At 38.7% G+C, this 24577-nt stretch overlaps 1 protein-coding gene across 1 annotated transcript; it reads right to left on the minus strand.

The window, feature by feature from the left end:
* Positions 1-1040: 1040 nt before the first annotated feature.
* Positions 1041-12335, minus strand: LOC135231418 (rho GTPase-activating protein 20-like). The gene is made up of 4 exons (XM_064285401.1): positions 12095-12335; positions 8694-8735; positions 7920-8004; positions 1041-1237 (listed from the first exon to the last, which is right to left on the minus strand). The coding sequence occupies exons 1-4, from the start codon at positions 12178-12180 to the stop codon at positions 1130-1132; spliced, it is 321 nt and encodes a 106-aa protein (XP_064141471.1). The 5' UTR covers positions 12181-12335; the 3' UTR covers positions 1041-1129.
* Positions 12336-24577: the final 12242 nt, after the last annotated feature.

The following is a 24577-nucleotide window of genomic DNA, read 5'->3' on the forward strand; positions in this document are numbered from 1 at the left end:
GTTTTTGGTTTGGTGTTATATCAGTAGGTCAGGCTGAGTTTAATTACAAGTCTTACAATCACGTCACGCCACAACAGCAAGGCATTTTCATATTTCTACATTATTTAAGGAGCCATGATATCCAAGTCCTTTCTACAGTTTCTATCCATCTGAATGTCACTCTCTTTAATAATAGTTCTCAATTGTATGGTGTTCATATAGCAGGAGACTCTTACAATTACTCTTTCCTTTTCCCCAACCTCACCTTCATCCTCAAACATGCCCATCTCTTCCATTAGAAAAATTTCATTAACTTAGGTCAGCCCCAACAAAATAGAAAGAAGCAGAAACTAAAAGCAAAACAAGGACTAGAGTGGTGGTTACACAAATGCTCCTAAATTCATAGTCTCCTTCAGAACTTGTCTCCCTCGTTAGCAACTCATTAGAGCCATCAGTCATCTCACCCTCAGGACCTGCAGTCAGGGGCTATGGGTTCTTTACGTCAAAATTTACTACAAAACACGTCCTGTAGGATCCATCATACTGAGTTTGAGTCCTAGAGTGACAATTAGGATAAATGAGGTACGGGAGGGGAAGAACCAGGAAAGGAGGTTCAGAAAGAACAGTAAAACAGAACAGGTAAGGCGGAGGTTTACAACTATCTCACTAAAAATCTTATAAAAATTTTGTTGTATACGTATATAACGGAGCGCTCGTGGCTCAGTGGGTAAGAGCTCAGCTGCTAACCAAAAGGTCAGCAGTTGAAATCCATCAGCTACTGCTTGGAAACTCTATGGGACAGTTCTACTCTTTCCTATACAGTTGCTATGAATCGGAATCGACTTGATGGCAAGGGGTTTTTGGTCTTTTATATACACAATATATACAGTAAAAATACATGCTGTTATTAGCACTCTAAAACTACACTTCAATTTAATTATTCTATGACTTCAAGGTCACATGGAATTTAAAATTGGAGTATAAGAACAGCACCTGTGTAGAAAGTAATATCAGAGTTTCGAGGCTTTCAATTTCTAAATTCTGGAGGACAAAATATGCCTTAGGTATCTATAACAATCAGCTGCCTTATGAAAGGAGTTGTATTGTATACACACACACACACACAACTCTCAAAAATCAAAGTTGGTTTTTAACTAAAAATTGTTTGCAGGTAACTTACAGTTATTCCAAGCATTGGTAGTGACTTGTCGATAATGTCATTGGTTGTATCTGAATTTGTTACTGTTAAACTTATAGGCTGTAAAAATGAAATAAAAAATACAGTTGTAAGCAAAGAATTTTAGCACAGCTCTGTAAATAATGATTGCAAATTGTTACCCATATTCTAAATGCAAAACTTGATTTCAGACACTGACAAAGTAAAGCACATGTACAGCATAGATCCTTAAGTATGATTTTATTTTTCATTCCTTTAGATATGAAGGAAACCCCGGGGGCACAGTGGTTAAGAGCAATGGCTGCTAACCAAAAAGCTCCGCAGTTCAGATCCACCAGGTGTTACGTGGAACCCTATGGGGCAGATCTACTCTGTTCTATAGGGTCAGTATGAGTTAGAATTGACTCGAACGCAGTGGGTTTTGGTTTTTTGTTTTAAATATGAAGGCAGCAGAAAGCATTTCAGTAAAACACCTATTTCTTCTAAAATAAAGGATGTGTGGCACACGAACATAATGGCTTAAAAAAGGGAAAGATTGAGAATTCAGAGAGGGCACACGGCCTGGTCCTCAGCCCCTCAACAATATTTCCATATGGAAGGGACGATTTCAAATGGAGAGATTTGGACCCTTTCTCTCTCTTCCTGAGTTCTGTTTTTACAGTCTGGCTTTATTGATTTGCATTTCACCCACAGTTATGGTAACATCAGAATAAGAACTGGCTATAAAAAATGTTTCTTAAAAGACTATTCAGTCACCATTTTCTAAGTCATGCACAGTGGCTACTGACGTATTTATTGTTGAATACCGTTGAAAATACAATAGAATTAAAAAAGTAAAATAAAACCAATGGTTTGAAACAAGACTGAAAATTTTAGAAATCTAAGTTCTGTTCCAACTCTGCCAGTGAACGGGCTATCTGTAATAGCTCTTAACTACACCTCACATTGACATATTGATCCCATAATAAAAAAAAAAAAATAGCAGGGGACAATTTGCAGAAAACAACCTGAAATAGGCTCTGAGGATTCTGAGATGGTATCTGTTCAATTACTTGAATTCTAAGAGACATTGTTTAAAAATAGGATGATGCCATGTAACCAAGATATGCACATAGGTTTTACAGTATTAGCACATAAATCCACGCTGAGGGCTATGTCTTGAGTAAACGGGGCTTAAAGAGGACAGATAAGCAGCCTAAGTGGACACTCATTGGCATTGACAGAAAAATGATATTAAAAACAAAGCTAAAGGAAACCCTTTCATAATTCATCATTTGTCCTTTTTTTTTTTTTTTCTTATGAGCCAATTTCTTGATATGACACATGGGCCTGAAAGTTGTTTGTTAATTCAATTTTCAGAAACAAAACCATCAGAAATGCACTGATGCAGCCCCAGGGATTCTGAAAAAGTGTCTCACAGCCCAGAAGTAGAGCTCAGGGACCCAGAATCAGGGGCATTAGGGCTTCCTATTGCTAAAAGTTTACCATGATGTTTATCATTCCAAATGGAGAAAATACTGAAGTTATGGAGGATTCCCCCTTACTTGGATCCACAATCAATGCCCATAGAAGCAGCACTCAAGAAATCAAATGATATATTGCATTGGGCAAATCTGTTGCAAAAGACCTCTTTAAAGTGTGAAAAAGCAAAGATACCACTTTAAAGACTAAGGTGTGCCTGATCCAAGCTACGGGATTTTCAGTTGCCTCATATGCATGCAAAAGTTGGACAATGAATAAGGAATACCAAAGAACTGATGCCTTTGAATTATGCTGTTGGTGAAGAAGGCTGAATACACCATGGATTGCCAGAAGAATAAACAAATGTGTCTTGGACGAAGTACAACCAGAATGATCCTTAGAAGCAAGGATGGTGAGACTTTGTCTCATGTACTGTGGACATGTTATCAGGAGGGACCAGTCCCTGGAGAAGGACATCATGTTTGGTAAAGGAGAAGTTCAGTGAAAAAGAAGATCCCAACAAGATAGACTGACACAATGGCTGCAACAATGGGCTCAAACATAATGATTGTGAGGATGGCCCAGCACCGGGCAGTGTTTCTTTCTGTTGTACATGGGGTCGCTGTGACTGGGAACCAACTTAATGTCACCCAGTAACAGCAACCATTGCTAAAGTGCCTAGAAGGGTTCACACATGAGGGTTTAGCTTGGTATTTCATTAGAAGTAAAAGTTCTGCTGTTTCTTAAAATATCTGAAAACCCTTCCATCTAATTGAAAGGAATTCTCCCATGAAATCTTTTGTAAAGTAGAAAATTTCTTTTGAAATGCTAATAATCCCTCCCTAATTTATTTCGTTTGTGAGATAATGGTTTTTCTTAGCGTAAGGAACACACCTGTTCAAAACAATAATTCCTCGGACCTGTATATTTCTTCCTGCTGCTGCTCTTTGTAAATAAATCAGATACACTCTAACAAATACATCTTTGTGAACAAATAATAATTTTTTAAAAAACCTTTTGCATGATTTAATTAAAAAAATGCAAATATGGCTATTTTGTTCTATGAGCTAAAGTGTTACTTGACCTATGAAGAACCAGGAAAATTTGACCAAGTCTGAAGGACTGAGGTAAACTCTCAAATGACCCAGATATTCAAATCATGAGACAAAGAGCACCTATTAGAACTCTGCTCAATGTTGTTGCTGTTGTTGTTGTTAGGTGCCGTTGAGTCGGTTCTGACTCATTGCAACCGTATGCACAACAGAACGAAACACTGCCCAGTCCTGCGCCATCCTTACAATCATTGTTATGCTTGAGCTCACTGTTGCAGTCTCTGTGTCAATCCACTTCATTGACCTTTTCTTTTCCACTGACCCTGTACTCTGCCAAGCATGATGTCCTTCTCCAGGGACTGATCCCTCCTGACAATATGTCCAAAGTATGTAAGACACAGTCCCGCCAGCCTTGCCTCTAAGGAACATTCTGGCCGCACTTCTTCCGGGGCAGATTTGTTCGTTCGTTTGGCAGTCCCTGGTATATTCAATATTCTTCGCCAACACAACAATTCAAAGGCGTCAACTCTTCTTTAGTCTCCCGTATTCATTGTCCAGCTTTCACATGCATATCATGTGATTGAAAATACCATGCCACGAGTCAGGGGCACCTTAGTCTTCAGGGTTGCATCTTTGCTCTTCAACACTTTGAAGTGGTCCTTTGCAGCAGATTTGCCAATGCATCTTTTGATTTCTTCACTGCTGCTTCCATGGCTGTTGATTGTGGATCCAAGTAAAATGAAATCCTTGGCAACTTCAATCTTTTCTCCGTTTATCATGATGTTGTTCTTTGGTCCAGCTGGGAGGATATGTGTTTTCTTCATGTTGAGGTGTAAACCATACTGAAGGCTGTGGTCTTTGATATTCATTAGTAAGTGCTTCAAGCCCTCCTCACTTTCAGCAAGAAAGGTTGTGTCATCTGCATAACGCAGGTTGTTAATGAGTCTTCCTCCAATCCCGATGCCCTTTTCTTCTTCATATAGTCCAGCTTCTCGGATTATTTGTTCAGCATACAGATTAAACAGCTATGGTGAAAGAATACAACCCTGACGGCCACCTTTCCTAACTTTAAACCAATCGGTGTCCCCTCGTTCTGTCTGAACGACTGCCTCTTGATCTATGTAAAGGTTCCTCATGAGCAGAATTAAGTATGCTGGAATTCCCATTCTTCGCAGTGTTATCCATAGTTTGTTATGATCCACACAGTCGAATGCCTGTGCATATTCAAGAAAACACAGGTAAACATCCTTCTGGTATTCTCTGCTTTCAGCCAGGATCCATCTGACATCAGCAATGATATTCCTGGTTGCACGTCCTCTTCTGAAACCGGCCTGAATTTCTGGCAGTTCCCTGTCGATACACTGTTAGAGCCGTTTTTGAATGATCTTCAGCAAAATTTTGCTTGCGTGTGATATTAATGATATTGTTCTATAATTTCCACATTTAGTTGGATCACCTTCTTGGGAATAGGCATAAATATGGATCTCCTCAAGTCAGTTGGCCAGGAAGCTGTCTTCCATATTTCTTGGCATAGACGAGTGAGCACCTCCAGTGCTGCATCTGTTTGTTCAAACATCTCAGTTGATATTCCATCAATTCCTGGAGCCTTCTTTTTCACCAATGCCTTCAGAGCAGCTTGGACTTCTTCCTTCAGTACCATTGATTCCTGAGCATATGCCACCTCTTGAAATGGTTGAATATCGACTAATTCTTTTTGGTAGAATGACCCTGTGTATGCCTTCCATCTTCTTTTGATGCTTCTTGCATCGTTTAATATTTTCCCCATGGAATCCTTCACTATTTCAAGTTGAGGCTTGAATTTTTTCTTCAGTTCTTTCACCTTGAGAAACCGTGAGTGTGTTCTTCCCTTTTTGGTTTTCCATCTCCAGCTCTTTGCACATGTCAGTACAATACTTTACTTTGTCTTCTCGAGAGGCCCTTTGAAATCTCTGGTTCAGTTCTTTTACTTCATCAAATCTTCCTCTTGCTTTAGCTGCTTGACGCTCAAGAGCAAGTTTCAGGGTCTCCTCTGACATCCATCTTGACCTTTTCCTCTCTTTTCAGTGACCTCTTGCTTTCTTCATGGATGGATGTCCTTGATGTCATTCCACAACTCATCTGGTCTTCAGTCACTAGTGCTCAATGCATCAAATCCATTCTTGAGATGGTCTCTAAATTCAGGTGGGATATACTCAAGGTCATATTTTGGCTCTCGTGGACTTGCTCTGATTTTCTTCAGTTTCAGCTTAAACTTGCTTATGCGCAATGGATGGTCTGTTGCACAGTCAGCTCCTGGCCTTGTTCTGACTGATGATATTGAGCTTTTCCATCGTCTCTTTCCACAGGTTCCCAATGATACAAAGGAAAATATGTTCATATCAAATAAAAATATACGCAATCTGAGCTTAGAAATAGAAAACATTTTAAAATGAAAAATTTACCTGAAAAATACATGAAAGAAAGAATTTATTGTATGTGCTAAACAGCATAATATAGATGGCAAATGAAAGAGTCAGTGAATTTGAAAATAGATCCATAATAATGATTCCAACTGAGGAAGAAAAACAATTAAATGTAAATTACTACAAAAGTGTGAGGGACCTGTGGACAACATCAAAATGTGTAATATACTTTTCTCAGAGGGAGAAGAGAGAAAATGGGGAAGAAAAAATGTTTGAAGTAATGATGGCTAAAATTTTCCTAAACTTGGTGTAAGACATAAATTTACAGGTTGGAGCAGTGCAGTAAATGCTAAACAGAATAAATTAAAAGAAAACCATGCTTTGGCACATAATAGTCAATGGCTGAAAACTAAAAATGTAGAGAAAAATCTTGAAAGCAGCCAAAGAAAAATGATAAATCACATACAGAGGATCAATGATTTGTATGATCGGAGACAACTCATCAGAAAGCATGGAAACCAAAAGACAGTGGGATAGCTTTAAAGAGCTATAAGGAAAAAACAGCCTTGCAAACAAAATTCTGTATGGGGGAAAACACCTTCATGAGTGAAAGGGAAATAAAGACATTTTCAGATAAAAGAAAACTAAGAAAATTTGTTGGCATCAGCTGTGTAGTATAGAAAAATGCTAAGGAAACTCTCATAAGAATGAAAGTCTGAGAAAAACTCCAATCTCTGGTGAATGTAGAAAATGAATGTAGCACACTGCAGATATTATTTTTAAGTTTTTCTTTTTAATTCCAATGTGATTTTCCATGAAAATTCTGAACAGAACCAATTGAAAACAAAGCAGGCAGAGACCAGCATTTGCTTCGCTACAAGAGAACTCTCGAGTCTCCTCTCCTTCGTGCAGTGGCGTCAGGCACTTGGGAATAGGTCAGGGCATCCACATGCCTTTTGCTGTTGAACAGGAATAACTGTTTTGAACGACCTCCTTTTCTCACCTACAAATTCTGTGTTGTGGGATGTACAGCTGCTTTAAAGTATGACAGGCCACAATGTCACAAAAATATTCAGAACATGACGTATCCATCTTATTCATCAGTGTGAGCATCTTGCCTACTGCACTGAAATCGCAGAAATCAAATGATACACAATAACTGGGGCTAAATGCTTTTCCTCCATTTGCATAAACAAAAGAGGTACAAACATACTGATCCCTTAGAAAGTCGCCCATTCCAGTTCAATTCAATCCCTGACAATCCTCAGAATGAAGAATATTTCAAAATTATTCTGCCTTTGACATAACTAAATGCAATATCTGACCTTAGAAAGGGAAATGGCTCTAAAGGATCATGCACACGCTACATCTATGTCTCACCTGACAGGAGTGAACCTGTATGGCAGTAAAGTGACAGAGTATTCTTACTCTTAGGAAATATATAAATATTTAAGAATAAAGGGCCATTTCCAAATAAAATGTTAAAAAAAAAAAAAAAAAACCTGCAGAAACAACCAAAACCAATCTGTATGTATGTAACAATTGGAAAGACAGTGCTCAAATCTGATAGGAAATACCTGCTTGTGGAAATCACTTCGTTAGCACAAGTCACTCTGGTTGCTATTAGACAAATCCAGAGAAACATGAAGGACGTTTAACATGCAAAATTCTTTCAAAGCTAAACAGTGGAAGTAACATGGATTCCTTTTGCTTCATATTGCCTAGCACTTGTTTGCCTTTTACAAAGACATATGCTTTTCCACATAGTACTGTCTCCATGCCTTCTCTCTCTCTCCTTCTGCCTAAGTCAGAGACAAGGAATTTAATTTAGGGGTTAAAGACACTTACACAGGCACAGTTCTCGATGTCCTCAGTAAAGATTTTCAGGGGAATGCTCTTCGGGTGGTCTTTCTCTTTGGCTAGATTGATGTACCTAGACGAATTCAATAAAAGCCAAAAGAGTATTAATTTAGCCAATAGCTTATTTGAAAATCAACCTATGTTGCTAATATTTTCAATATACTGTATGCAATTTTAAAAGCAGGTGGGTAGACTCAGCAAGATCAAAGGATGGATTAGAAGAAAACATACAAAACTATTTCAGGAAAATAAGACGTGGCCTAGAAAATAAAGGGGTCCCTGTCATGTGAGATTTGAGCAGCAGATTAGGTCCTAAAAACTTTCCTGTCTGCACTGGGGGGCCCAGCACCTTCCTAGGTTCAAGGGTACGCAGCAACAGTGGTTTGTGAATTTCTCACGACAGTAACCTGTATTCATGGAGATTTAATACATGTTTTGGGAGTAAAGTTAGCCCCAACGTCTAAGTTGGAGAGAAGGGAAACAGGAGACTGGTAACCAGAACTGCCTCCAAAATAAGTGAAACATGCATGTGAATAAGAGCACATTATTTATAGTAGTCCCAGTGCCTCAAGATAAGTGAAACATGCATGTAAATAAGAGCACATTATTTATAGTAGTAGCCAATGTAAATCTAAATAAATTACTTGAGGACAGTACAACAATTTCTGCTAAGGAGGGAGGAATAATTGGGGACACTTCTTTTGCAGAGACCTGAATCTTTTAATATCATTTATCACGGATTATATCTTTTATCACAAATACCTTCGAAGGGAAGAGCGCCATTGTTCCTTTTGTTCTGAAGAACTGCATGAATAAAAAAGGAAAAAAAATTAAACTGTATGCGACACTTATACTAACATCGTAATGACTGCTATTCCTGATAAAATATCAGCAGCCAGTTGCTACTGTTGTGGATGCCCATGTAAGTGGTGCCCTTCACACATCTGGACCTTGAGTGACCGTGCTCTTTTACTGGCAACGTTACGGCGATAGGAAGTAGATCTGACAGTGGGACAGAAGTTGGTTTGAAATCTAAACACTGGATTGCAACCATAGACGCAAGTTATCTGGACATTTAACAGCCGTGACCGTCACTTCTCACCATTGGAAAGGAAGTTAATTATACCTCAGGGCGTTCTTACAACTTAATACCTACCTACCTGTTGTCCTTGAGTGGATTCTGACTGATAAAGACAACGTAAAGTGCTATTCAAATATAAAAACAAAAAATCAAACCCATTGCCGTTGAGTCGATTCCGACTCATAACGACCCTACGGAACAGAGTAGAACTGCTCCACATGGTTTCCAAGGAGAGGCTGGTGGATTTCAACTGCCGACCTTTTGGTTAAAAGCCATAGCACGCTATAGCTCTTAACCACTGCCCCCTAGAGCCTTGCTCAAATATAAAGTACGGAACTATTCAGATGAAACTATACTTAAGATATTTGGCATTTGGATGGAACTACCTTGGCCTAGAAACAAGAATATCTCTTTAAAGAAAAAAAAAACTCAATATTTAATTTATTTATATAGGTAGCGGGATTGTAAAATGTTAAATTATTTCCTAGAAAACTTACCCTTAATTAGAAGGAACTTTTTTTTTTTTTACCTTGGTCTAGAAACAAGAATATCTCTTTAAAGAAAAAAAAAACTCAATATTTAATTTATTTATATAGGTAGCGGGATTGTAAAATGTTAAATTATTTCCTAGAAAACTTACCCTTAATTAGAAGGATCCTCTGATCAATATCAATTCACTGACTGCTAAATTACTAATGATTGATATTTTCCCTGCTAAAGTTACTACAGCATCAAATATTCAGACTTAAAGTGTTTTAAACTTCATTTGTACATAGATTTCTCATTTATCAGATTTTATTTGTGGTAAAAGACACATAACATTTACCATAAATGGCATTTAGGACCTTCACAATGTTATACAGACATCACCACTATCTAGTTCCAGAACATTTTCCTCACCTCAAAAGAAAACCCCCTACCAATTAAGCAGTCACTTCTCATTCCCCCCTTTACCTAGGCCCTGGCGATCATGAATCTGATTTCTGTCTCTATTTTGGATATTTCACATAAATGGAATCAAAATATATGGTCCTTTCTGTCTGGCTCTTTTCACTTAGCATCATCTTTTAAGGTTCATCTATGTTGTAGCATGGATCAGTACTTCATTCTTTTTTATGGCCTACTAATATCTGGTGTATGGTTATTTCACATTTGTTTATCCATTTATCAGTTGATGGAGATCAGGGTTGTTTCCAAATTTTGGCTATTGTGAACAGTGCTGCTATGCACATTTGTGTGCATTTTTTTTTTTAATATGTTTTCAATTCTTCTGAGTATATACCCAGGAGTGGTTGGGCAATGACTAAGCGTTCTGCTTCTAAATGAAAGGTTGGTGGTTCAAACCCACCCAGCGGCCCCATGGGAAAAAGACATAGCAATCTACTCCCGTAAAGATTACAGCCTAGAAAACTCTATGAGTCAAAATCAACTTGACAGCACCTAACAACAACATGGTAATTCTTTGTTTAACTTCTCGAAGAGCTACCACATTTTTCCACAGCAGCTGCACCCTTCTACATTCCCACCAGCAATAGCTCTTCCCTCTCCCCAAGTCACCATTTCAGGATCTACTTCATCAGGACAAGGGGTCCTCCACTTGGCCTCCTAGCCTGCATACGCACATGTCCACAGCCTCTAATTACTCACACCCATTTGTAGAAGAGTAATAATAGCAAGCACCAGAGCCAGGCACTGTTTTAAATGCCCTATACATATTCATATAGCTTTAGAACCAATAACACTGTATCAACCTATGTAAATTTATTCTGTTCCCTCATCAAAGACTTCATGTATTCCCAATTTAAACTGCTTCCGTTCATCTGTAACATGAAGGAGGTGTTGGATAATAGCAACTGATAACCTTTAGAGAAATCTATTATGGAAAAGAAGACATGCAGAGGATGATAGGAACACATGTTTCTTCCTAATAAGCTCTGAAAATTGTTACGTCAACAGCTGCACTTTACAGTTTAATAGATGAACAATTCGGAAACATTTTAGTTGACTTAAAGATGATGTGTGTGACTGTGAAGGAGTGAGGTGAGGAGAAGTCAGGAAGAAGAGTGTTGAGTGCACTTGATGAACACTCACGCTCTGTGTAAAACAAGTACGGGGCTTGGGGTGCCGTTGTTCAGAAGAGTAGATAGATGTAAGTGTTGCCTGGTCACTGTGAACGCCGGACTATTGATATTTCCCATTCTAAGCCTAGAAATGTATCTTGGAAAATTAATCTGCACTTTGTGGATCATACCTATATTTTTCATTGTCACCTTCTTGGACTCTAAACCAGGTAATCACAGTGATTTAACCAACCGAGTAATTGATAATATGATCGATTTTATTTGTATGATTAATGACTATTTCTTTAAGGAATTAATTTGGGAGCATAAAAGCAATTTTTCCAATTTAATTGGACTACTTAATGATACTTTCTTAAGAAAGGTCTATTCCAGTACAGGTAGTCCCCAGCTGACAACGTATTCAGGTAACGACCAACTTCACTTAACTGTCCATTTTTTTGTACATGTTATTGTTAGTGATATGCTGTAGGGCGTAATTTGCTGATGTTATCATTCTCAGATGTTCACTTGCAGATGTTCCATTTTATGATTTACTGTTCTATGAGTCAGAATTGACTCGACGGCACTGGGTATTTTTTTTTTTTTCAAAACACTGCCAGATTTATAAAGATACTGATAGTAAAAGGCAATGCTCATGAAAACTTAAAAAAAAAAATGAGGTATTTGACTTATGCCAGAACCGACTTAGGATGCAGTCATCTCAACAGAACCCTGAATACTCACTCCTCAATGTAGCTCTTAGAGCTTTTTTATAACCACTTGGTCAAAACCAAAGGGAGTAGCTCTGATAGTTCCCATTGTTTACTTTAAATTTGCACATATTTGAGTAAAAATAAGGCATGTAAGTGAGTCATTGTTTCAAAACACTCAGATTAAAATGTTTTCTTTTTAAAAAATAGAGGAAAAAATGTAATTATATTTTTCTCTCCATTCTAGAAAAGCTGACTATGCCCTTCACATAGCTAACCCACACAAATACAGGGCCAAGCTGTGCTTCTTACCTAAAGGTGGCTGTGAAGTTCACGGTGGGCCAGCCCAAAACAAGGGACCTCTTGGCATTGGTGTCATCACAGTCTGTCATCCACATGGTGTTCAGTGGTATTTTGTCTTTAATCTTGAAGGTCTTTCTATACCTAGGAGGATAACCCAACAGAAACTCTGTTAGATTGTTTCTTAAATGTCAAGGGAGAGCTTTGCTCATGGTAAGATATCAGTTTTCATGGCACCAGAGCAAAGCATGCCTTCCTCATCTCTATTATCCTTGGTGCACAGCACAGTCAATGGTCAGATGGGGCTCTCCTAAGTGCTGATGGAAACCTGGCTGAGGAGGGCCCTGAAAATACTTCATTGAAGGAAGCAAGTAACCACAGACTGACTGGTTTATTGTTCTCAGTGCTGACTATTGACTGGGAACCAAAACTTCTAATTTTCTTTTCTTTTCTTACTGTTTTAAGTGAAAGTTTACAAATCAAGTCAGTCTCTCATATAAAAATTTCTATACACCTTGATATGTACTCCTAGTTGCTCTCCTCCTAACGGATAGGACATTCCTCTCCACCCTGTATTCCCCATGTCCATTCAGCCAGCTTCTGTGAACTTCTAATTTTAGAATTGTTGTTGTTGTTAGTTGCCACGACTCATTTCTAACTCATGGCTACTAAATGTGTGCAGAGCAGGACTGTTCCATAGGGCTTTCAAGGCTGTGATCTTTTGGATGCAGTCAGACAGAACGGTCTCCTGAGGGGCCTCTGGGTGGATTCAAACTGGCAACCTTTTGGCTAGCTGTCAAGGGCTTTACCATTTATGTCACCAAATTATTACTTTCTTAGGGAAACATTCATTCATTCATTATTGATGGCTTGCTTACTTCAAAAAGTATTTGAGAGGTTGAACAAAGATAAAAAGTACATGATTTACGATTTATAAAAATATTCATAAAATACTTTTTTAAGAGAGAGGAAAAACATATAATCGATTTAAAATGTATTCTCAACTTTAGTTTTTGTAGCCCTTAAAGCATAAGTTATTTCGAATTTCCTCTCTTGAGACATTGTTCATATGATTTTTCCTTAGATTCTGGCTAAAATTGAGAAACTAATAGCCTAAAGACTGAACCAAATTAAAAAAAAATAAAATTCAGACCAGAAGACAAGAGGCCATATATATATGTAATGAACACACTTCCATTGAACTCTGGAGAGTCAGAAGATGACTGACTTTGTCAGCAGTGAGATTGCTTTCTGACAATTTCTGCTTAATCCCCCTTATAACTCTGACATAAAACCACTATGTCCCTTGACTTAATTTGCAAATTTAATGGTCAGGTAGGCCTGAGATTTAAATAGTTAAAGCCCTCTGAAGAATGCCTGGGGGACCTGGGCACATCGCTCTGGGACTCCTGACTATTCAGAACCACTTGTGGGGACACTAAAGCTAAAATAAGATCAAAGACACCTCATGTGGAAACATGCCTATGACTCCACTGAGTCAAGGACAAGTTAGAGCTAAAACTCTTCAATGGGATTTATAAAATGAAAAGAATTGTGCAGGAGGTGCACCTGATGGATAATCTAGATTCACAGCTTAGAGCAACTGAATATAAGTATAATGGAAAAGTGCCTTGTAATATAAGGTGGCTTCTTTGTACATTTTATGTCAATAGTTCTTACTCTATTTCTGTGCTTTTGAAGATTTTTTATGAAACATTCAATTATCATATAAAATCATTTTTCTGGATAGCAACTCTGAATGTATTATAAAGCTAAAATGCATGGCCATTTGGAAGGCCAAGCACATATCTCCTTGTTTTTACAGATTTTGTATTTTTGAGCACAAGCATCTATGTGTAAAGAGGAAACACTGGTGGCGTAGTGGTTAAGAGCTACGGCTGCTAACCAAAAGGTTGGCAGTTGAAATCTACGAGGTGCTCTTTGGAAACTCTATGGGGCAGTTCTACTCTTTCCTATAGGGTCACTATGAGTCAGAATCGACTCGACAGCAATGGGTCTTAAATGTGTAAAGATACCCAAGACACTACGTTGCAACTTCCAAATATATTGACCTGCAAAGAAGCCATTTCTATAATTCTCTCCTTAGTTTGATAAAGTTTCAAAATTATCTACTCTACAGTGGAAACCAAACCAAGGAGCCATCTAAGAACCCAGAACACAGTTTCAATTCTACTGTAACATTTATTGAGCACCTATGATAAAAAAAAAAAAAAAAATTTTTATCTTATGCCGAGCACTAACCATTTTATGAATATTATGTCATTTAATCCTGAAACAACTACATCAGATAGTCTCTATTACCCCAGTTTTAGATGAAGAAACTCACAGAGAGGTTAAGTAACTTGCCAAAACAGCAGTGCCGGGATTTGAACTCAGGCAGTCTCAGTCCTGAGACTATGGTTGTAAACATGTGGAATCTGTAAAAGCCCTTGGGTGTGGGCCTCTCTTCAAGCCCAGGGCTGGACACAGAGTCTTTTCCTCTCTGTACTTCTAAAGAGATCACCAATCCACAGTTATATCTGTAGGCAACTTCTCTCATTCATAATGCATTCTAAGACATTTATATCTTTATCATTGCCTCTGTTTTTTGGTAGCTGACTTTGATGGCAGCAGCGGTGTAGTGGGGGGACATCTCATTAATTTTTTAGTTTATTAGGCATTCTGTTCTATTTCTCACTAGATACAAAACAGATGGGAATTAGTCTTTTACTTAACCCAAAGGAAAGGTTGATTTCAATGGTGAGAGACAAACTACGTGCTTATGAATGTTCTATGAAATCCAAAAGAAAGGAAGAACGGTGGCCACAGCACCACAGGGTAAAAGCCTGTGCTTTCAAATAGTTCTGTTTCAAAAGTGCATTCCAGTAATTACTAACATGGTGCCCTGGGGGAGGCCACTAGACCTCTGAGTATAAAAAAAAAAAAAAAAATAGGGAAAACAATCTCATCTCCCAGGGTGGTTGTAAGGGTGAGACAAGCTTAGGTATATAAAGTCTTTACCATGATACCTGATACATAATAAGCCCTTGATAAATCCTACCTGTTAATATTGTCATTTGCATTAAATATAGCAGCTTACAAAATTAGTACTTAATCTTACATGTTTTATCCATGGCAGGCCTTAAATGGGAGCCAAGGTAAAAAAAAAAAAAGAAAAAAAGGTAAAGGCAAAAGAAAAGAGTTTTATTTTTCCGTAGTGACTAAATAGCTTCCTCATGAGATTTTCTATGCTGAATCATTCTTTCACTTTCACGATATTTCATAATGAAAATGGAGATGGAGCAGATAAACAGATGACCAGGTTAGTCAATTCCTTCCACCACCACTCCCCCTCCTCGCCTTCATATATTTCTTGAGCAATCACCATATTCTAAGCTGGGTATAAATTGTATTGGTGTAAAAGTGTACCCAGTTGGCTCTTTCTCCAACATATATTCAAAATTTGTCTGCTTCTCTTTCCTTTTCACTGCCAGTCCCAAGATGCAGCCCTCTTTTTTCATTCATCAGGACTACTGCCTCCCCTAACTAGTCTCCCTACCCTCCAACCCATTATCTACCAACAGCCAGAGTAAAATGCTAAAAATATAAGCCAGATATGGTCACTCTACTAGAATAAATTCCAAACTCCTCACCAAAGGTTACTGAGACCCTGTGTGACCACATCCTTACCTAATTCTCAAGTGTCATAACTGAGGTCACACCCCCATGTGTCAGACTCCAGTCATGTGGGCTTTCCTTGAGCCCTCCCTAAAAGGGGAGAAGCCACACCCACTGTAGGGTCTGCCATTCCTTCATGCTAGATGGCTAGCTGCCAAATCTGGGAGTGGTAACTGCTTCCCGTCCCATAGGTAGGGATTTAAATGCTGCCACCAGATACCTTTCTGATGATCCCTTTTCTAACCTGTCCTATCTTGTTCTTCAAATGCCACCCAACATATCTTCTTCCCAGGAACACTAATCACAAACTGTGTTTCTCTCCTCTATTTTTATTATCTCTCTGTAAGGTTCAAGGAAGAGGGACGTTCCTGTCATATTCTTGACTGTATCCTCTCCACGGGCACCACACAGAGCAGGATCTTCATGCATATTTGTTGGGTAAATCGAAGATCAAAAGCCAAAAAAAAACTTTGTATTTGCTTATAGTAAGGGCTATTAAAACGCAATTTGTTAGTGAGAATGCAATTCTAACAATAATCAGAAGAGTGACTAGAATACACTTACTTGGAATTAGACACAAGCAACAAATCACTGAAGAGGAAGAGGTGTCGCTTCTGCCTTCTCCAGCCTCTTTTGAATTCCACAGGGCCATGAATCAGCAGGGTACGATTGGGGCCCTCAGATAACGTAGTTGTCTCACTGTGGGTGTCCACCTCAGTGGAAGGACTTTTCCTGCAACACACCGCAAACCACTGAATAGCTAGTCAATGGTCAAATGTACGCTAGAGTTTTATTCCAAAGGTTGTGGATGACACAATTGCTAGAAATTACAATCTCAACCCCCAAAATAGGGCTCCCCAATTCAAGTTTAGGAATCATTGGGTTATAGTTTTTAAAGCTACTGGAAAAGATGAGGTCACTTAGGAAGTTGGTGTAGATGGAGAGCATATTTAAGGATAGAGCCCTGAGGGATGGCAACTCAGAGAGGTGGGAAAAAGGAGAAACATCAAAGCAGATCATGAACTCTCAGTGAAAAGGAAAACTAAGAGGTCAAGGGTAGATACTACTACAGGAAGTGTGCGAACAGCCATGTCAAAGGCTGCAGAAGGCCAAGGCATACAGTTACTCACAATCGGATTTAGTAACCTGAAGGTCACTGAGGACCCTGACAAGAACAATGTTGGTAGAACAATGGGAGGAAAGTTTGTTTGCAGGACTGTGGAAGGCAGAATGCCCCTCTGCCCCAAATCCTAAACTTGGAACCTATGAATATGTCACATAGTAAAAGAGACTTTGCAAATGTAATTAAGGTTATGAACTTCAAAATAGGGAGATTATCCTGAAATATCCTGGTGGGTCCAATCTAATCGCATGAATGCTTAAAAACAGAGAGCTTTTTCCAGCTGGATTTAGAGAGATGGCACAGAAAGAAGTTAGAGAGATTAGAAGTGTGAGTGAGATTCGACCCTCATTGCCGGAATGAACCACATTTGAAACAGGAATGTAGTCAGCCTCTAAGTGCAAAAGTCAGCCCTGGTTGACAGCCAGCAGGAAAAGAGTCACATCAGTATTATCACCTCAAGGGACTGAACTTGACCAAAAACTTGAATGAGTTTGGAAGCAGAGTTTTCACAAGGGCCTAAAGACACCTTGATCAACCTTGTGAGACCCTAAGCAGAGGATCCAGCCAAGTCCACCTGGACTTTCTGACATAGAAAAACTATGAGGTAATAAATTTCTGTTGTTTTAAGCCACTTAGTTTGTGGTCATTTGTTATAGCTACAATAAAGAAATTCATATAGATTTTGGCACCTACAAGTGGGTGCTGCTGTAACACATATTTAAAAATGTAGAGGTAGCTTTGGAATTGGCAGTACATGGAAGCTGGGAGAATTTTGAGGAGTATGATAGAAAAAGCCTAGATTCCCTTGAACAGACTGTGATAGAAATACGGATGTTAAAAATTCTGCTGGTGAGAGCTCAGAAAGGGTGAGAAGCATTGTAGAGAAAACCTGTGTTGACTTGGAGAACACCTGAATTATTTATAAACAGACTACTGGTAGAAGTATGGACTTTAAAGGCATTGCTGGAGAGGTTCTAGAAAGCATTGAGGAACATGTTCTTGAAAACTGGATGAAGGGAGATTCTTGTTATATACGGGCAGAGAGCTTAATGGAATTGTGCTCTGTAGTTATGTGGAAGTAGAATTTAAAAACGATGAGCTTGAATATTTAGGAGAGGAGATTTCCAAGCAAATTGTTGAAGGTCAGGCCTGGTTTCTTCTCTCTACTTATAGTAAAGTGTGAGAAAAGAAAGATAAACTGAGAAAACTATTCAACAAAAAAGAACCATGACCTGACGATTTGGGAAATTCTCAGCCTATTCAGATGGCAAAAGATGCTAAAATTAAGAGATTGATTTTAAAAGTGTGGCACAGATAAAAAGCTGAGCATGTGATTGTAAGATCTTTTGCTAAAACATTAGAGAGATCAAAAGATGAGAGTGTTCAGTCATACAAAAGCCTCTTTGAAGAGATTAAGGGTATGACTCACAGATCTCTTCTAAGGGGCCTCTAAGAAGCTTCTGGGCATTGTCCATCAGCCATCTCAGCAGAAGCCAAAACCAGAAAAGGAAGTATCTCAGAAAGATGGGTGGAGTCTAATGAAGTGATTGCCAGTGACATCCGCGGTAGACCCACAAAGTTCTTGAAGACTTTATATTAGCAGAAACAATGTGAGTTTAAAGTGACAGGGACAGGAAGAGAACAGAATTAAAGAAGGCTGTTCGATCCGCAAAATGGGCTGAAAAGCTGCCCAGCTGCCAACATCGCTATATTTCATGAAAAAAGAAGAATCACACAGAAAGCAACACCAAAAGCTCGGGGTTAGAACCAAGTACCCAGAGGTTGGAGCTGTGAGCCACAGAGAGCTATCCTTGATGTATCCTTGGAAATACTGTTTTCAACTTAATAATATAATACATATTATATCTTGCATACTCAATATATGTAAATCGTCACTTAAAAATTTCATATTACCAAGTCTTTATTTAATCTGGCAAATGTCAGTGACAGTAATAAGATAGAACATGTAAACTGGAATAAATGTTGTCAATTTAGAGGATTATAATGAAACTTAAGGGAGCCCTGGTGGTACAGTGGTGAAGTGATACGGCTGCTAACGAAAAGGCTGGCAGTTTGAATCCACCAACAGCTCTCTGGAAACCCTACAGGGCAGTTCTACTCTGCCCTGTAGGGTTGCTACGGATCGGAATGGGCTCGATGGCAATCGGGTTAATGAAACTTAAAGGAGCCCTGGTGGTGCAGTGGTTAAACTGATCAACTGTTAACTGAAAGGCTGGTGGTTCGAAACCACCAGCAGCTCTGTGGAAGAAAGATGTTGCAGTCTGTTTCCACAGAGGGTTACGGCCTTGGAAGCCTTATGGGTTCACTAGGAGTTGGAATCAACTCAATGGCAGTGGGTTTGGTTTGTGATTAAACTTAATATGAAGTTTAAGAAATCAAAAGTATTTTTAAACTCTAAAGTTGTCCACAAATATTTGCTACTAGTTAATCTTGATGATAAAAAAGTAACCATTGACAGGGTCTTAATGAAAAGTATCTACGGTGTTTTTTAAGGAAAAAATATAATCATATTTCCCTAATGTTTTTAAACTAACTTATAGCTTTGAAAGGTCTCATTCCATTCCATAAGCTACTATTGAATCTACAGAAGTTGCTCTGCTACACTCTGCAGAAAAGATTATGATGGATGTGACAGCTTTTATTCAAAGAGCACTTAGAACTTAGTTTAAAAAAAAAAGTTTCTAACGCAACATAGATAAAATGATACGGATATTTGTGAAGAAGAAATTTAAGTTTCGTTTTACGTTAACGTGAAAATTTAGATCATTGAGGATTAATTCCCATCTTTCCTAAATCAATATTTGATTTCTGGGAAAACTGATAAAGAACATCAAATAAAACTGGAAACACTAAAAAAAGTTTCTAAACATGAGACAGTATCAATAAAATGGTCTTAGATATGACTTGCCTGAGTTATAACCAAATAATATCTAAGAGTATCTGACCTTGATAGGTAAAACATCTAGGTTGAACAGACCATAAAAGCTTTCATAAATAGGGAAGACATTTTCATAGACCTACAGAAAAGTCTCTCCCATGGAGCCAAGAAATTGTCTCTCCTGAGAATGTAAAGCCTGTTCTTCTGTGCTCAGTAGCACTATATCTAATGAATAAGAGTAGCTTTTCATGAAACCAGTGCTGAAGTTAAGAATTGGTTCATGTATTTCAGAGGAAACAAGACCCAACACTTCCTGTGATCCCCAGTCTATTTTGATGATTAAAAATAGTATATTAAAAGACTACCTTGTCCACTTAAGTCTTGAAAGACCACGTAGAAGCTTGGGGTGCTTTTGGATTGACGTAAACATCTTTTTTTTCTTCATCTCCTGGGAGTGAAAACCAGTCCAGTCCTCAGCACTGGGCAGAGTGCTTCAAACAAATCCATGAGCCTGAGGATTCCGGTGTTGCCACGATCACTTGTTATTATGATTTCAAAGTTCTGAGGTTCAAACTGTAACTGACTAACTGACATATCTTTTCCCCTCAGTTTGAAATTTTTTAAAAATTAACCCGTCCTCACATGCTGTTCTAAGAAATACATACACTTTCCATGTACCTTTTACTCAGTTTCTGCCAATGGTAATGAGATGGTTAATTTTATGTGTCAGCGTGGGTTACCTATGGTGTCCAGTTGTTTGGTCAAATGCCAGTCTAGATGTTGCTGTGAAGATATCTTGTAAATGTGATTAACATCTACAATCAGTAGACTTTAAGTAGAGATCCCATTTCATAATGGAAATGGGCCACATCCAATCAGTTGAAGGCCTTAAGAACAAAAGCTGAGGTTTCCTGGAGAAAAAGGAATTCTGTCTCAAGGCTGTAACGTGGAAATCCTGCCCAAGTTTCCAGCCCACCAGACTGGCCAGATTTCAGAGTCAAGACTACAATATCAACCCCTTCCTGAGTTTCCAGCCTGCTGGCCTGTCCTACAGATGTTAGACTTGCCAGTCCTCACAATCGGGCGAGCCAATTCCTAAAATCAATCTCTCTCTCCCTCGCCTACTGATTTTCTCTGGAGAACCCTGTAATGTCTTTTAGTGCTATACTACAATATCATAACCAGTATATTAGCATTGATATAGTCAAGATAAAGAACATTTCCCTCACCACGAGGATCCCTCATATTGTTCTTTTACATTCACACCAACTTCCTTCCCAACCCACTACCTCTTTAATCTGTAGCAACTACTAAGCTGTTCTCCATTTCTGTACTTTGGTCATTTCAAGAATATTATATAAATGGAATCACACAGTATGTGACCTTTTTGGAATGTCTTTTTTCACTCATAATTCTCTGGAGATTCATCCAGGTTGTTGCAGTATCAATAATTTATTCCTATGTATGACTTTTTTTTTTTTATGACTTAGTGGTACTCAGTGGTATGGGTGTGTACCACGCTGTAACCATTCCTTCGCTGAAGGACATCTGGATTGTTTCTGGTGTTTGGCTGTAACAAATAAAGCTGCTATAAACATTTGTGTACAGGTTTTGGTGTGATAAATGCCCAGGTGTGCAATTGCTAGGCCGTACGGTGGCTGCATGTTTCATTTTTTAAGAAACTGTCTAACTATTTCCCAGGGTGCCAATATCATTTCATATTCACCCCCACCCCCAGCAATATCTGAATAATCCAGCATCTCCACATCCACACCAGGATTTGGTGTTATCACTCTTTTTATTTTAGCCATTCTGAGAGGTGTGGAGCACTATCTCATTGTGGGTTTACTCTACATTTCCGTAATGGTTAATGATGTTGAACATCTTTTCATGTGTTTATTTGTATTTGTACTGTATCTTCTTAAGTTTCATGAAACTTACAGTATTCTGGTTAAAACACTTTAAATATAGTGTTCCCTTTCCAAGAGTTAATCAACCATTTCACAGATGCTGCACAGATAGGCTAAGTATCTTGAAGTCAAATGATGTTAGGAATTCAAATTCAGCTGACTCTGGAAGGCACACAAGTCTCAGGGAAGTGAGGTACCCGAACCTCTTCTCATATGGTGTCTCCTTTCCTTGAGCCCTTGGAGGAGTGGTATTTGATCTTACTAATAAAGTTTGTGATTTTCTTTGTAGTCCTATAATACTTATTTGAATACATATCTTTTAAGTACCTCAAGAAAAAGTCCATATCTCATTTATCATTTAATTCTCACAGGCTTTGGCATATTGGAGGAATGAAAAAGCATTTTATGGAAGTAAATGAGTGAAACAGTTTTTTGCCATGGATGGGGAAAAGAAAGGGATGACCGAAAATAGACTCTCTTTCATCTACTTCATTCATTCAAGAAACAGTATCTGAACCTGTATCAGGAAAAGGGCACTTGGTTAGGTCTAGGCAGCAGAGAACAAAAGGGACCCAGGCCCCACTCATGAAACCTAGATCTGAATACAGGAGACAGAAATTAAATAATCACATGAATAGCCTTGTATGTAACACCAGACTCTGAAAAATACTGCAAAGAAAAGGTAAAGAAAGAGATAAGAGATTAGAAGTGGGACCCGTCACCTGACTTAGATTGTGCAAAGAGGGCAGACAAGGGGGGCTTATTCGAAGAACTCATTTAAATGATCTTTAAAGGATAATTTGAGATTAACTAGATGAAGACACAGAGATAGATACTGAGGTGTAGAGAGGTGAAGAAGTAGAGAGAGAGGGAGAGAAGGAGGGAGAGAGAACAGTGTGTAGTGGAAGGGAATGTTCCATGCAAAGGGGATACAACATGTGCAGTTTCAGAGCCATGAGTTTGCTGGATTGGGGGTGGGGGGACACGCTAATACAAGGCACAGGAAAGTGAGATAAACCTGAAAAGCTAAGTAGGGGCCAGGAATGCAGGTCCTTTTAGACCTTGTTAAGGCCTCTTGTCTTAAAACCAAACTAGCATACGAGTGGCATGTAGACAGTGGGCTCCAGAGGCTTGTAAAATATTTTAAAGCCATAGTGCTAGCCCGGGACACGCTGACTGTATTTAGCACCATGGAAGTGTATTAAGCAACATCTTCTGTCCACTCATCAAGCATCGTCAGGATTTAGTTAAGGTAAAAAATGTAGGTAAAATTAACAAGCACTTCCCCCAATTTGCAGAATATTCACCAGGTGACTCTCACTCTCTGCCTCTCTTTCAGAGAGCTTAGAGGCCAAGAACTTCTTTCCTTCTAGAATATGATCCTTGGTAACCAATTCTGGTCTGCACCAAAATGACGTGGGGGAGCTTTTTAGGCATCTGCCCACCCGGGTTCTGATCAATCAGATCTGGAGAATCTTTATTTTAAAACAGGCTTTGGGTGACACTGGTGTGCAACCAGGGCTGCGAATGACTGTTCTTTGGGTGCACATTGCAAAGACGTGGTGTTCTGATACCATCTCCTTTGTAGCAAAGGAAACAAGGGAAAGGAAGCCTTTTGTTACATTGAGGGGTCTTTCCTTAGTTTGGTAGTTACATGTAAAAGTTACCTTTACAATAGCTGCTTAATTTCTTCCGAAGTACCATTGGTATTTCTTTATTTCACGAAAACCTGCAAATGGAATAACAGCGATAGAGTCTGCTTTCATTTAGTTCATTGAACACTGAACTTCCCACCCTAAATATCAAATAGAACAGAGGGTATGAGGTGACGCTAGGCCAACCGTACCAACATCTAAGCACATCACAAAAGAAAACTTTCCTTTCCTAATACTATTTTTTCCTTCAATTTTTTATGTTTTGATTAAATGTTTACATAAGGAAGCAGGTTGTGAAGTGTCAAGTTCTCAAATCAAACCACCTGGGTTTGAATCCCTCCTCATTAGTTACTACCTATGTGACACTAGGCAAACCAGTTACACTTTCAACGCCTCAGTGTTCTCATGTGCAGATGAGATTCATAGGGTTGCTATGAGAATTAAATCAGATAATACTAAAATAAACTTAGCATGGCTTTGACATAGCATTATGGATTGAATTGTATCCCATAAAATATGTGCTCAAATCCTAATCCCCGCCCCTGGGGATATGATCCAGCTTGGACATAGGGTTTTTCCTTTGCTGTATTAATGAGGTCATATCAGGAGTTAGGATGGATCCTAAACCTAATCACTTCTGAGTTATGAAAAGAGCAGAATAAAGACACAGACAGGGGAAGAGGAAGGCTGACGACAGAGAGAGATCATCTACAAATCCAGGCACGCTGAGGATTGCTGGCAGCTACTAGAAGCTGAAATGGAGAACGAAAGAGCTCTGCCTAGAGCCACGCCTGAATTTGGACTTCTAGCCTTCTGAACTGTGAGAAAATCAATTTGTGCTCTTTAAAGCAACCCATTGTGGTATGTCTCTTGTGGTATCACTAGGTATAAGACACTGTAATCTCTCAATATTTTAGTTATGCTTATATGAAGGAAGACTTTCTATTCAAAAATAGCAAACATCTACATGAACTAAGAGAAGGGAGCGAAAACAGGTAGTAAAATTGGTTGAGCAGCTATAAGTTGCCAGGCTCTTTGCGAGGTAGTTCAAGCTTGTCCTCTTATTTCCTCATAGCAGCCTTGTGAGGTAAGCATCATTACCTCCATTTTTACAGATGAAAAAACTGAGGCTCATAAAGTTAAGTAGCTGAGAGCCATGTACCTGAATAGTGAATTTGATTATAAATTCACATAGTATTTCAACAAAACAGCTCTTGGCACCCTTTCCTT

Source organism: Loxodonta africana, chromosome 5 (assembly GCF_030014295.1).
Source record: "Loxodonta africana isolate mLoxAfr1 chromosome 5, mLoxAfr1.hap2, whole genome shotgun sequence".
In the NCBI taxonomy this organism is placed as follows: domain Eukaryota; kingdom Metazoa; phylum Chordata; class Mammalia; order Proboscidea; family Elephantidae; genus Loxodonta; species Loxodonta africana.

Coding starts and splice junctions, on each gene's coding strand:
- LOC135231418 (XM_064285401.1), bottom strand. CDS start 12,180: ATGTGGATGACAGACTGTGATGACACCAATGCCAAGAGGTCCCTTGTT. Junction 8,005..8,693: donor TGGCGCTCTTCCCTTCGAAG/GTATTTGTGATA, acceptor GAATTCGTCTAG/GTACATCAATCTAGCCAAAG. Junction 1,238..7,919: donor ACATCGAGAACTGTGCCTGT/GTAAGTGTCTTT, acceptor TCATTTTTACAG/CCTATAAGTTTAACAGTAAC.